The sequence below is a fragment of the Oryctolagus cuniculus genome, chromosome 18 (assembly GCF_964237555.1).
Source record: "Oryctolagus cuniculus chromosome 18, mOryCun1.1, whole genome shotgun sequence".
NCBI lineage: Eukaryota > Metazoa > Chordata > Mammalia > Lagomorpha > Leporidae > Oryctolagus > Oryctolagus cuniculus.
In genome coordinates this window covers 13,469,243-13,482,791 of record NC_091449.1, presented here as the reverse complement: position 1 = coordinate 13,482,791, position 13,549 = coordinate 13,469,243, and the positions used below count along the sequence as shown (strand labels likewise).

At 59.6% G+C, this 13,549-nt stretch overlaps 1 protein-coding gene across 1 annotated transcript; it reads right to left on the bottom strand.

The window, feature by feature from the left end:
* Positions 1–368: 368 nt before the first annotated feature.
* CYP2B4 (cytochrome P450, family 2, subfamily b, polypeptide 4) lies at positions 369–12,560 on the bottom strand. Its single transcript, NM_001170859.2, is given in 9 exon segments — positions 369–1,109; positions 3,369–3,510; positions 3,663–3,850; positions 5,875–6,016; positions 6,679–6,855; positions 7,218–7,378; positions 8,567–8,716; positions 8,809–8,971; positions 12,333–12,560. Coding segments are annotated over 9 exon segments (1,476 nt in total). The 5' UTR covers positions 12,504–12,560; the 3' UTR covers positions 369–927.
* Between the last annotated feature and the right edge of the window lie 989 nt (positions 12,561–13,549).

The following is a 13,549-nucleotide window of genomic DNA, read 5'->3' as shown; positions in this document are numbered from 1 at the left end:
CATTCATGCATCCATGCATCCCAGAGCAGTCCTTCTGCACAGCTGTCACATGCCACACACTGCCCCAGCTGTGGGAAGTGGACCCATGAACAGCACAGCAGAGTGGGCGCTGATGGAGGGGACAGGGTCTCACCAGAAGGCCTTCCCAGGGACCTGATGGTAAACAGGTCACACGCAAAACGGCAGGGCTCACCCCTGGCCCGAGGACAGCAGGCTATGTATGTCTGCTTGAGTCTCAGGGACCATCTCAGGGAGCCCAGGGCCTTCCACAAATGAAAGACGTCGGGTGAGGCCACCAAGAGTCGGGGGGGGGGGGGCGTCCCTGGGCCTCGAGACACCGCGTGAGGTGCAAAGAACCAGGCACAGCCGACCTCAGAGGTGTGACCCCGTTTATTTGGGACATCAACAGCGTGGTGGGTTTGGGGTTTCCCCTGGGGCAATGGCACAGATCCTGTGGTTGTGAGGACCTTGTGGAGGAGCGAAAAGGCACAAAACCATCCCATTAAATGGACGGCTTCCTGCGTGCTGTGTGGGCTGCATCTTAACCTAACTACGTGACTGCAAAGAGTGGGCTGTGGCGACATCGTGGCTCTCTCTCCTCCACTCAGGGGCACAGTGATCTCAGACTGCTGGCACCTTGCCTGGCCTCTGTCCCTCAACTGCAAACTGGGTATAATCCTTGACCTAGCAGCTGGGGCCGGTGCCACACGCAGGGAGGAGAGGAAGAGAACAGTTCCCTGAGTCTTTGGAAAAGCCGCAGCCTGGTGGAAGGAGGTGGGACCACAAAGAGGACTCCCCACGCCGAGGAGGCCAAGGGGAGGGTCCTGGCTGGCCCCAGGTCTGAGAGGCAGGAAGATGCGGGAGGAGTCTGGGGCCATTCTCTACAGAGGCGGGGACACCTAATGACCAGGGGTCCCTGTGGCCCCTTCAGCGGGCCAGGAAGCGGATCTGGTAGCTCGGGGGCACGTTGCCCACGCCACTCTCCCGGGGAGTGAGGTCGATGTCCTCGGGAGGCACGGGGCTGGCGATGGAGAAGTTCTGCAGGATGGTGGTGAAGAAGAGGAACAGCTCGGTCCGCGCGATGCCTTCGCCCAGACAAATGCGCTTCCCTGTGGACACAGAGCAGCCCACATCACTCACCTGTGTCCATAGCAACAGGCCTGCATGGGCTCCACCTTTAACCTGCTACTCAGGGAGGGCTCCCAAACCCCCTGAAACCGGGGCCAGCCTTCGGACGCATGTGCCGCATTCACTCCAAGTCTGGAGTTTCTGTCAGATTCCCAAACAGTTCAGCAGCCTACAGGGTGAAGGAGCCACTTCCGGCTGGATGTGTGTGTGTGTGTGTGTGTGTGTGTGTATTCCCTAGTCAGGATTTCTCATGGTGGAGAATGGTACCTCTCTCACAGGGCTACTGTGAGCTCAAAGGAAGTTACCACGGGTAAGAACTCTTGGCAAAGTACCCAGCTCCTGTGAGGAATCCTGCAGGTGTGTCTATTTGTGTTTGTCCCCGGGAGCATGGGGAGGCGGGGCAGGTAATTCTGGCACCACGTGCCTTCCTTGTCTTCAGATCTCAGCCTAAGATCCACGGCCTTCAGGAACTCAAAAAAATTCAGCCCCCAGATTGTGTGAAATTGTGAACAGGCTTGCCGAAGTGAAGAGGTGTCCTGGGGGTGGGGGACACCCAGGAGGTTGTAGACCCCAGGCTGGGCGAGTGCCTGGGACCTTGAGCCCAGACACAGAGCTTCATCCCTCACTTTTGGGTCTCAAAGGGCAAGTGGGTGTGGGTCTCCCGGCATCCCCTCCACCCTCTCAAGCAGTTGGAAGATTGTGCCTGGGTCGGGGGAGGTGACCGGACAAGGGTCCGTGTCCTTTCTGCCCAGCCAGAAAGCAGCAGACAGGAGCCACCAGTGCTTAGGGCAGTCTCTGGCCTGCTTCTCCTTCCAGAACAGGTTCTGTAGTCCAGATTTTGCAGGCCAGACAGAGTGTGTCATCCCCCACTAGACGCCCCCCTCCTTGGCCAGCAGCTGCCCGTTGGGGCACTGTTTGGCGTCTCTGACTAACGCCTTTGGGGTTCAGTCTGTCTGCATGCCTGTGGGAGTCTGCCTCTTTGTCTACACCCATCTATCTTTACCTTTCTGTCTGTTTGGATGTGGATCTGATTCTCTCTCTCTCCCTTTCTCACTCTCTCTCTCTATTTTCATCTCTGTCAGAAGACACACTATTTCTTGTTCATTTGGTTTCTCCCTCTCTACTCCTATCACTCCCTTTTTTCTACCTCTCCCTCTTCCTCCTTAGCCTTCTCTCTCCCCGCCTCTGTGTCCTGTTCACCACTCACTCTCCGCCATCGGCCATATCTGTCTTTCCTCGTCTCTGTCCCTCTCTGTCCATCCTCTCCACCCCTGTCCATACTCCTCTCCGCCCCCACCCCGCCTCTCTCTGGACCTGGGATAGGACTGTGAAGGGAGGAACTGACCTCCACCCCACCTCTCACACCTTCCTGACCCTACTGACCAGAACTGGCCATCTGCTGGACGTCACCCACGCACTGCCAGGCTGTGTCTAAGGCGCCTGCTGTGAGCTGTTCTTTGGGTCCCAGTAGGGCAGTGAGCTCCAAGTGGGGCTCTGCAGACTTTCTCTTTGAAGAAAGTCATCTCACTCAGTGTGGTGAGGTTAAAGTCCTCACCCCAGGTCCTCCTTGCCCAGAGTTTGCCTTGGGACCTAATCTCACCTCTCCATCTCCCTAGAGGGGTTGTTGTGACGACAGAATGGTTATTAACACATGTTTAAGGAGCTGATGATGCTAACCAACCTGATTTGACTACATGTATCGGATTACCACAAGGTATCCAAAAGAGCTACAATTTAAATAATTTTAGGGGCCAGTGCTGTGGTGTGGCAGGTAAAGCCACTGTCTCAACACCGGCATCCCATATGGGTGCTGGTTCCAGTCCCGGCTGCTCCACTTCTGATGCAGCTCCCTGCTGATGGGCCTGGGAAAGCAGTGGAGGGCGGCCCAAGTGCCTGGACCCCTGCACCCGTGTAGGAGGTCTGGAAGAAGCTCCATGCATTGGTCTGGCACAGCCTTGGCCATTTGGGGAGTGAACCAGAGGGTGGAAGATCTCGCTCTCGCTCTCTCTCTCTCTCTCTCTCTCTGCATCTCTGTCTGTCTCTCTGTCTCTCCCTCTCAAGTACTCAAAAAAATACATCTTTAAGGATAATAATTTTAAAAGAAAAGGGAGGACAAGTGGGCTGGTCTCCTGCAGGCAGCTGGGATCCCACAGGGAACATAACCAGAAGGGGCTGGGCTGGGCCCTGGACTCTGGGGTCTGGGGTCTAGGGTCCTAGGGCATGGCCACAGGCAGGCTTACCCAGGGAGAAGGGCATAAAGCCTTCATTCCTCTTCAGTGCCCCGTTGGCATCCAGAAAGTGGCCGGGGTTGAAGGTGTTCGGTGTTTTAAAGTAGCGCGGGTCATGGAGAGCCGAGCTCAGGACGGGGAACACTTCCGTGTTCTGAGGGAGGTCCGAAAGTTAGAGAGGGGGCCGGCCTGCACCTGCACCCCCCCCCCAAATAAAACCACAACGGGAACCAACGAGAGGCTGCGTTTGGGAGTTAGGAAGACCAAGAATGCCCGCAGGGAGTGGCAGGTGCCCACTGGCCTCACCTTGGGGATGACATAGCCTCGGAACTGTGTGTCTTTTGTGACCGTGTGGGGCACCCCGAAGGGGATGAGGTCCCCGAGCCGCTGGATCTCGTGGATGACCGCGTCCGTGTAGGGCATTTTGGCTCGGTCATCGAGGGCCGGAGGGCGGTGGGAGCCGATCACCTGCTCAATCTCCTTCTGGACTCTCTCTGCAAGGAAAAGCGGGGCCAGGGAACCCCAAGCAGGAGGCATCTCAGCAGAGACCCTGCTTTCCAGGGCGCCGTGGGCCAGGAGACACCTGCGTCAAAGCTGAGGCCACTGGTGCCCCTCAGAGTCCCAGCCTGGGGCAAAGGGAGGAGGGAGGAACAAGAATTCTCAGCCTGGAAATCTGATGAGTGATGTGGGTTCTCTCCCACATGCACAGGTGCACACACCAGTTCACACGCATAGGTGCACAGACACATATGCACACTGATGCACAGACTAATGCATACTCATGCTCACACGCACAGGTGCACACATAGACATGCACACAGAAGTGTACAGGTGCACAGAGATACACACACGTGCACACATACATGCAAGGTGACACATACAAATGCACACGCAAGTTCACACACAACAGAGATATGCACACACACATACACACACCCCACAGTTCCTTCCTCAGGAATGTCAGATTTAGAACTCCTGTCAGGGCCTGCGCCGCGGTTCACTAGGCTAATCCTCTGCCTGCGGCGCCGGCACACCGGGTTCTAGTCCCGGTTGGGGCACCGGATTCTGTCCCGGTTGCCCCTCTTGCAGGCCAGCTCTCTGCTGTGGCCAGGGAGTGCAGTGGAGGATGGCCCAAGTGCTTGGGCCCTGCACCCCATGGGAGACCAGCAGAAGCACCTGGCTCCTGCCATCAGATCAGCGTGGTGCGCCGGCCGCAGCGCGCCACCCGTGGCAGCCATTGGAGGGTGAACCAACGGCAAAGGAAGACCTTCCTCTCTGTCTCTCTCTCTCACTGTCCACTCTGCCTGTCAAAAAATAAAAAAAAAGGGCCGGCGCCGCGGCTCACTAGGCTAATCCTCCGCCTAGCGGCGCCGGCACACCGGGTTCTAGTCCCGGTCGGGGCGCCGGATTCTGTCCCGGTTGCCCCTCTTCCAGGCCAGCTCTCTGCTATGGCCAGGGAGTGCAGTGGAGGATGGCCCAGGTGCTTGGGCCCTGCACCCCATGGGAGACCAGGAAAAGCACCTGGATCCTGGCTCCTGCCATCGGATCAGCGCGGTGCGCCGGCCGCAGCGCGCTGGCCGCGGCGGCCATTGGAGGGTGAACCAACGGCAAAGGAAGACCTTTCTCTCTGTCTCTCTCTCTCTCACTGTCCACTCTGCCTGTCAAAAAAAAAAAAAAAAAAAAAAAAAAAAGAAGTTCAAAAAATAAAAATAAAAAAAAAATTAAAAAATAAAAAAAAAGAACTCCTGTCAGAACTCCTCTCTAAGGTGAGGTGAAAATGAACTAGTACGTAATGAGGGATCATGCCAGACTTTCAGGGGTGTAACAAAGGAATAGATCAATAGATTAATCCATGAACACTAGATAAATAATGGGAATATGTAAATCAACCAATCAATGGACAGAAAAGTCATAAATAGACTGATGATGAATGACGAGCCAGAGAGTGTATGGATGTATTCACTTGTCAATTAACTGGATGGAGCCATTCATGAACAGCCCATTGGAACATAAGGCAATGAGCCCAGTGAACCAGTGACGTGAATGGATGATGGCTGGAATATGGAAGAATGAAGAGTGAACACATTTGTGAGGACTGAGGATGTAAAGGAAGGAATGGGTGGGGGCGTGATGGTGAGGACTCAGGGGTGACACAACGGGGGGATTATTGTCCTGGAACATGAAGGCTGCGTGGGTGGTGAGGCCTGAGAGGCAGCTGGGGAAGGGGCAGGGGAGGAAGCCCGCTGCAGACAAGGGTGAGCACACGAGGGCGCTGCTGAGTCAAGGCCGTCCCGCTGTCACCGCCCAGAGGGTCATGGCGCGCCTCCCTGAACACACACCTGTGTCCCTGGATGACTCGAGGAGCGGACCCGGGAGTGTGCAGGGGGACTGAGGGTGAGGGCCCAGTGGGTCCAGCTCGGATCCGCAGGCTCTTCCCTCACCCACCCGCAGGACTGGCTGGCGGGGGCCATCCCCGAGCCGGCCGTCTCCCCCAGACAGGAGCCCGTCCACTGCCCACCTGTGACGTGTGGGTACTTGAGCATGAGCAGGAAGCCGTAGCGGAGGGTGGTGCTGGTGGTCTCGGTGCCGGCGAAGAAGAGCGAGAGCACGGTGAGGATGAGGTTCTGGTGGTGGAACTCGCTGCTTGGGTCGGACTTGTCCTGCATCCCCCGGCGGGGCGGTGCGGGGGTGGGGGGGACGGTCAGTAAGGCTGGAGTCCAACCCGCCTGTCTCTCTCCATCCGTTTCTGGGTCTCTCACTCTGTCTCATCCACTGCTATTCCCTGTCCTCCACTTGTCCACTCCTGCGCTTCTCTCTCTTTTAATAAGATTTAGTTATTTGAAAGGCAGAGTTACAGAGAGAGATCTTCCATCTGCTGGTTCATTCCCCTAATGGCTGCAACAGCTGGGGCTGGGCCAGGCTGAAGCCAGGAGCCTGGAGCTCCATCCCCAAGCACTTGGGCCATCTCATTCTGCCTTCCCAGGCGCATCAGCAGGGAGCTGGATGAGAAGCCCAGCCGGGACTTGATCTGTTGCTGGTGTGGGACGCCAGCATGGTGTGCAGCAGCTCAGCCCAGGGCCCCAATGCCAGCCTCTCTTCCCGCCCCTCTGCTTCTCCACCTTTCTTGCTATTTCCCTCATCACCCTGGCTCTGTGGGTTTCTGCTACTGCTGCTTTGTTTTTGTCACTTGCCTCAGTCTCTGTCTATGTCTCTCTTTCTCACTCTCTGTCTCCCTCTCCATTTTCCCCTCCCTTTCCCATCCTCCTCCTTCCCTTCTTCTCTCTTCCCCTCACCCATGCCCCTCCCCCCTCCCGGGCCCCACTTTTTCCATGCGGAGCAGGTAGACGTCGATGAAATCCCTGGGGTTGCTGGGGTCCAGGGTTGCGCGGTGCTTCTCTACGCTCTGGGTGATGAAAGTGTTGATCTCCTGCAGGTTCCTGTAGATCTGCCTGTGCGTGCCAGGAAAGTGCTTTAGGAAGCCCGAGAAGAGCTCGAACACCTGCAGGGGAGAAGAGAGTGCGGGGGGGTCACCTGGGGCAGGGCTGCGAGGATGGGGCTCCTGGGCACCTGCGCCTCCTCGGGGACCTCCCCCCCTTCACCCGCTTTTTGTCTCTGGCAGTCACTGCTCTCCTCTGCTCCTTCCTCTCTCCTGTGTCCCTCTGTGGTAGCTGCCCCTCCCCGCCCCTCTCCTCTGCTCTCTCTGTCTAACTCTCTTCTCTCATTCTGTGTCTTCCTCCTACGTTTGCTGCTCTCCAGCTTGTCTGCCCTGGCTGTGTTTCCTCCTGCTCCTCTTCCTCCTCCTCCTCCTCCTCCTTTCATTCTTGCCTGCTCCACCCTACCCCACTCCCACCTCAGGCAGACCTGGCTGGAGAAGGAGCTGATGAGGGAGAAGGACTGGAAGAACAGGTCCAGCAGCCGCAGGAACACGGGGTCCTTGTAGTCAAAGCGTTTTCCAAAGACAATGGAGCAGATGATGTTGGAGGTGATTGAGTGGAACAGCAAGGTGTTGTCCAGGAGGGCTCCTAGGAGGAGGCAGCAGCAGAAGGAGAGACACAGAGTCATGGGCTTGGGGAACGTGCGGCTGTGTGACCGCCCCAGCACTCAGTCATGATCGGCTGGAACGGCCGTAGCTGGCAGCCTCCCGTGCACATTCATGTCGGGTCCTCTCTTAAGCCCTTCCCCTGCTGCTCTGTCTCATTCTCCCCACAGCAGCGGAGGAAGGCACAGCCTGTGATCTCCCCGGTTCCCAAGTGGGCAAACTGAGAGGCTGAGGAGAGCCCAGCTGCACAGCGCATGTGCAGTGAGTGGGTCTCCCAGGACCCAGGCTGGAGCACCAGTCCCAGGGCTGCAGGCATCCAATCAAACACTGACCACTCCCCCTGTCTGTGGCTCCCCCTTGGTCTCTTCTGCCCACCCCTAGGGCTCTGCTCTGCAGATGTGAGTTGATGCCTATGCACCCGCCTGACACACCCACCCCGGCCATGGCTGGAGGTGGTGTGGGGGGTAGGGAGGAGGGCGTGGGGGGCTGGTGCTGGGCCTCCTCCATCCCCCACAGGGGCACCTGGGGTCCATGCCCAGCCCAGCTCCTGACTGCAGCTCCTGCCAGTGCAGACCCCGGAAGGCAGCAGTGATGGGCCCTGCCCAGCTGAGACCCCAGTTCCTGGCTTCCACTCTGCCTCATCCTGCCCATTGCAGGCATTGGCTCTGCGCCCCTCTCTTTCTCTCGCTCTCTCTCGCTCTCGCTTCTCTCTCTCTCCATCCTTCCCAGCCTCTCAGAAACTCTACAGAAACTCGGGTAAGAAAGAGGGCAAAGACCACATCCAGGAGATGGAGGCGCTAACACTGTCACCTCCAAGCCCGTTATAGAGACTCCAGAAATCCCGACGAGAGTTCCTCTAGCGCCCCCTCTGGCAGCCGAGCGCACAGCACCCGACCTGGTCCTTGGCTCTCGGCTCAGCAAGCTTCACCGGGGAGGGGACAGGGCTGGCTGTTTGCAGAACACCCGGCGCTTTCCCTGCCCCCCTCTGCTGCCTTTAATGTGAGTCCCGGTGTCGCCAGGAGCTGGTTTTCCGAGGTTGCGAGTTAAGCAGCAACGCGCGACGCCCAGTTGTCCTGGGACACCACAGCTCGCACCCCTCCTGGTCCCTGTCTGCCCCTCTCGGGTTTCCGGTTGCCGGGCGCTGCCCCGTCTCCTTGGCTCGCGGCCTCACCCTTGGATTTCCGCAGCTCCTCCACCAGACACCGGGCCTCCTCCTGAATGCGCTCCTCCACGCTCCGCTTCCCCATGCCGAAGTCCCGCATGGTGGCCAGGGAGAATCTCCGAAGGGCCCGCCAGCGCTCCCCGTTGGCAAAGATCACTCCTGGGGGGTGGAAGGAGACTCTGTGCCTCCCCAGCCCTCGCCCCAACCCAGGCCCACCTTCCCTGAGCACCCCTCCCAGCGCCCGCTCTCACCGTATCCCTGGAAGATCGGATCCACCACGGCGATCTTCCCCCTGCCAGAAAAGGCCTCAGCTTGGTCCACGAGGGCCTCGCGGATGGCATCCGTCCCACACAGCACGACCACGGGTCTGGATCCCAGGTACACCGTGAACACGTCCCCGTATTTCTCTCGGAGCTGCCAAGCACACCCCGCCCAGGGCCGGCGGCAGTCAGTTGCTGAACCTCTGACAGTCGGCTACAGAGTGGTCAGAGCCATCTCCCCCAGCCCCCCGCTCCCCGTTCCCCTTGCCCCGACCCCGCAGCCCAAGGCCCTGCCCCACTGGTTGGTGCCCTGAGCAGTACAGAAGGCTTGAATTCCGAACAGCCGGCGTTCCGGTGCTCACCCCAGCAATCACCTGGATCTGCTCATCCATTCATTCACTGACTCAACGACAACTCGCTGGGATGTGGGGTCTTCTGTGTGCCATGTCCTGCTCTGGTCTCCGGAAAGGGCCCTCACTCCCTTCCTGCCTCCCTTCCTGTACCCCCTACAGCGCCTCGCTGCTCGACCGCACCTGAGTGATCCCCTTCAACTAGAAGCTCCCAGCCCGCATCAAGCCCTCCCAGGCTCCGCAGGGCCGCCGTGGTGTGGACCCGTCTCTGACTACTTCTCCCTCAACTGGCCCTTTGGTTCCCGCCGGCTTCAATAAATCCATCCCCAAGTTGAGGTGCTTAAGTCTAGGGGACTTTGGGACAAAGAGGCCTCTTGTTTCTGGGTCCTGGCCGCCCTCTCACCAGCTGTGCACCTGGGCCAGGCGTCTTCTGCATCTCCACCTGTCATGGCCCATGTCGCACTGCTGCAGCCGAGTCCCTGAGCCTGGCTGATAGCTCGGGAACAAGATTGATTTCTTACAGCTCTCGGAGTCCAGAGTCCGCGGCCCCACATCTGGAGAGGGCCCTCCTGCTGAGTCAGCCCGCAGCCGTGGGATGAAGGGCGTGAGCACACACACAGGTGGGAGAGGAGCCCACCAAACCCACAGCAGTAAAGGCAAGGGTCCATCTGTGGGGGAGGGGCCCTCGTGACCTGTGCACTACTTCACAGGCCCCCCTAGGGCAGGCAGAGGTGGCTGCTCCCACTCCAACAGGGAGAGGCAATGGCCCCAGTGAGTCCAGACCCCCCCGGGGAGAACAGCAGGCCTGAAACTAGAGAGCACCTCCCTGACTCCAGGGCCCCTCCCTGGGCACACAGGAGCAGGCGGTGGGACCTCGAGCCCCACACACCTGCTCTGCTCCGCTCTGGCTCTCCTGGCTGTGAACCGCTGAGCTCCTGCGGGCTGGCGTCTCACGCCCGTGGTCTCCCAGTCCCGGGGTCTCAGTAGCCCCCTCACTCCCATGGTCCCCGGAGGCATTGCCCTAGAGGGGCCCTTTCTATGGTGGCTACACCCTCGCGAGCCTCCGTGCCGGGTCCCCAGGCCGTCTGGGTCTTCCCGTGAGATCCAAGCAGAAGCCACCCTGGCTCCAGCAGCTGGTGTGCTCTGTGTGCCTGCTGAACCAGCACCGCTTGGTGCCCTAGGTCTGGGGCTTGCACCTCTGGGCTGAGCTGACCTGGGCCTACCTGGGCCGTGGCTGGGGCAGTGAGAGACTGCGGGGCCAGAATTCACAGGGCAGAGCCCCACGGAGGCCAGCGAGGAGGTCCCGCAGGGAGCTGTCTGGACACCTTGCCCACGAGGCCTCACGGTCTCAGCGACCCACCAGCTGCCTTCAGTCCCGGCCCAGCCGTCCTGTGGAGAGCAGCTGGCTTCCCTCCATCCACATTCTTCTCTCAGCAACAGCCTCTCGGCCGCTCTCTCCGTTCCCGGCCCTCAGCAGGACCCAGAGCTTCCCCAAACTTCCTGCTCTGCCCCCCTCTTCATTACAGAGCACAATTCCATTCACTCCCTTCCCTCTTATTTATTTCTTTTCTTTCTTTTTTTTTTTTTTTAAAGGAGCCAAGCAGAACCTCGAGACCTTTGCTACTCAGATGATGGGCCCAGTTCTTGGCTCCTACATTCCGTCACTCACAAAAGTCCCGGAACAGGATTCCACCAGATCCTTTGCCACTGCTTAACAAGGGTGGCCTTTGCCCAAGTTTCCAGGTCCAGCTGGGCTCTTGGCAGAATGGCCTTTGGCAACCACACGAGTGTGTCTGTGCCCATCGGGACCAGCCCCACCATTTCGTGGCCAAGAAGGCCTCGCCTCCCCCCAGCAGCCCCTGTCCTCTCCTGAGTCCTCCCTAGAATTGCCCATGCCCCCCCCCCAGCAACCCCGAGGCTGAGTTGCGGAAGCTGCCCCTCCACCCACACCAGATGTGCACTGGGGGACCATCCGCCCACCGCCTTCAGGTGCCCTCCTATGTTCTGCCTTAAGGCCTTCCTGCGAGAAAAGCGAAATCTTTGCCACCATGAAACACGGCTCAAAGGTGCCTAAGCCTGGGTTCTCCGAGCGGAGGGGGAGGAGTGGACGCAGGAGTGGGAGAAACAGGTCATCCACGAGCAAAGGCAGCCGCAAGCAGGGAAACGGATCGTGAAGTCAGGGCGGCTGTGGGGCAGCAGCTGGGTCATCGCTAGGCCCTGGGTCTCTGGCTGGAGGGCCTAGTCCTGGCCTGGCTCCTTGGCTTCTGAGCCAGCACCTGGACAGCGGCAGAGGACAGCCCATGTCCCTGGGCCCTGCCCCCTACGTGGGAGGCTCGGCTGGAGTTCCAGGCTCCTGGGTTCTACCCGGCCCAGTGGTCGTTTGGGGAGCGAACCAGAGCCAGGAGGAGCTCTAACTCTGTGTGTCCTTCCGTTGGTTCACTCCCCAAAAGGCCACAACTGCCGGAACCACGGAGAGAGAGATCCTACATCTGCTAGGTCATTCCCCAAATGCCCCCACACCAGGTCTGGCCCGGCTGAAGTCAGGAGCCCAGACCCCCTCTGGGTCTCTCATGTGGGTGCAGGCCCAGCACCGGTGCCGTCATCTGCTGCCTCCTGGATGCATTAGCAGGAAGCTGGATGGGAGCAGAGAAGCAGTGCGTGTGGGTGCCGAGGCCCAGGCTAAGCCTAGCCCGCTGCAGCACAGCACCCATCACAGGCTTCACTGACCAGCGCGCCCGCCAGCTCCTCCAGCTCTCCCTCCCCCCTCCCCTTGCTCCTGGCATTGGCTTGGCTGGTCTTTGCTCTCTCTTGATGGCAGACGCAACAATCTATTTGATGATTTACTATCACCGCCCTTTCTCGTTCTCTTCCAGGCACAGGCGGGCACCCAAGGAGGTGACAATAATGGCAGGGAGAGTGAAACTCAGCACCCGTGGCTCACACCCATATGCCCCGTGCTGTCCACCTGCAGCTCCAGTTGAGCAGGGTCACCCGTGACAATCTCACCTTCACCACCACCACACTCTGGCTCTGCGCCCCTTGCTCACCAGCGCCCGCACTCCCTCCAGGAGCCTGGAAGCAGGCCCAGCTCTCTCTGCCATGTGAGCACCAGGCGCCCAAGCAGGGAGGGCTCACCCAGGACCGACCCGTCCATCCGTGTCTCACCCGCAGGAAGGAGCGGAGCAGGCCCTTCCTGTCCATCTGCAGAAGGTTCCCCAGGACGGGCAGAGGGGAGGGTCCTGGGGGGAGGCGGCCGTGGGCCTTGGGGTGGCCCCTGAACAGAAGCAGCAGGAGGCCTGCGAGGAAAGCCAGGAGGAGGAGCAGGCTGAACTCCATGGTCCCGGCCGTCGGCTGTCCACCTGCTGCAGCCTCCTCGCGCTGGGCCTTTTATCCTGAGCCTGGATCCCACCCAGTTATGCAACCTCACCCAGTCCCCGCCTCTCCTCTCCTCATTACCACAGTGTGAACTTGGGAGCCAGAGGACACACACTTCCTGCCCAGGAAGCCCAGTGACAGCTCACTGCCCGTCACTCTGCCCCCTCCCCTTCTTGGATGTTGGCAGGGAAATGTGGGGGAGATGTAGAGGGTGTAGCGTGCACGTGAGTGCCTGTTTATTTCCACTGAGGCAGTGAGCACTTGTCTGTCTCCACTCTGTTTGGCCCATGGGTTTTCCAGGCCTGCCGGTGTCCGTCCCACATGCCAGCGCCTCTGCGTGTGCCCGTGTGTTTCCTACGTGGGAAGGGGGTTCCCATGTGCGGGTTGTGTGGGTGCTGGTGTGTTGGGCACCTCCAGGCCCCAGACTCTTTAGGGGCTCCAGAAGCTCAGGGCAATCCCTCCTGTGTCTAGGCTCCCAGCATCCCTTGTGTGACAGCCACAGCGGCAATAATGGCAGGAACAGAAGGGGCGGGGGCAGGAGACAGAGCTGGCAGGGTGCCCGGTCGGGTCCCCAGGGTCTCTGATCACCACGACTACAGCTGGGCAGGTCCCCTGCCTCTTCTCTGTTCTGGGAGCAGCTGGGGTTTCCCTGTGTCCCTCTCGCTCTCTGTCTCTGACTCAGTGTCTGTTCCTGCAGTCGGGCGCTGAGCTCCAGGGGTGCAGAGGCTGTGTCCGTCCATGTCTGGCTGTTAGAGGAGAAAGCAGGGACTGAGCCATTCACAGGCAGCACCTGTGCATCTGGCTGTCAGTCCCGGAGGTGGAAGCCCACCTGTGGGTGCCGGTGCGCAGTGAGGGCTTCCAGTGGTGGCCTGGTGGGGCGGGGCGACACATGAGATGGAGGACAACGGGCCCAACTCCCCGGAGCCCAGCCCACTCCCGGGGTAATGGATGCTCCCCTGTCATAACAACAGTAATCCCTCCATGATGGCAGAGCTCTGGAGCCTGAC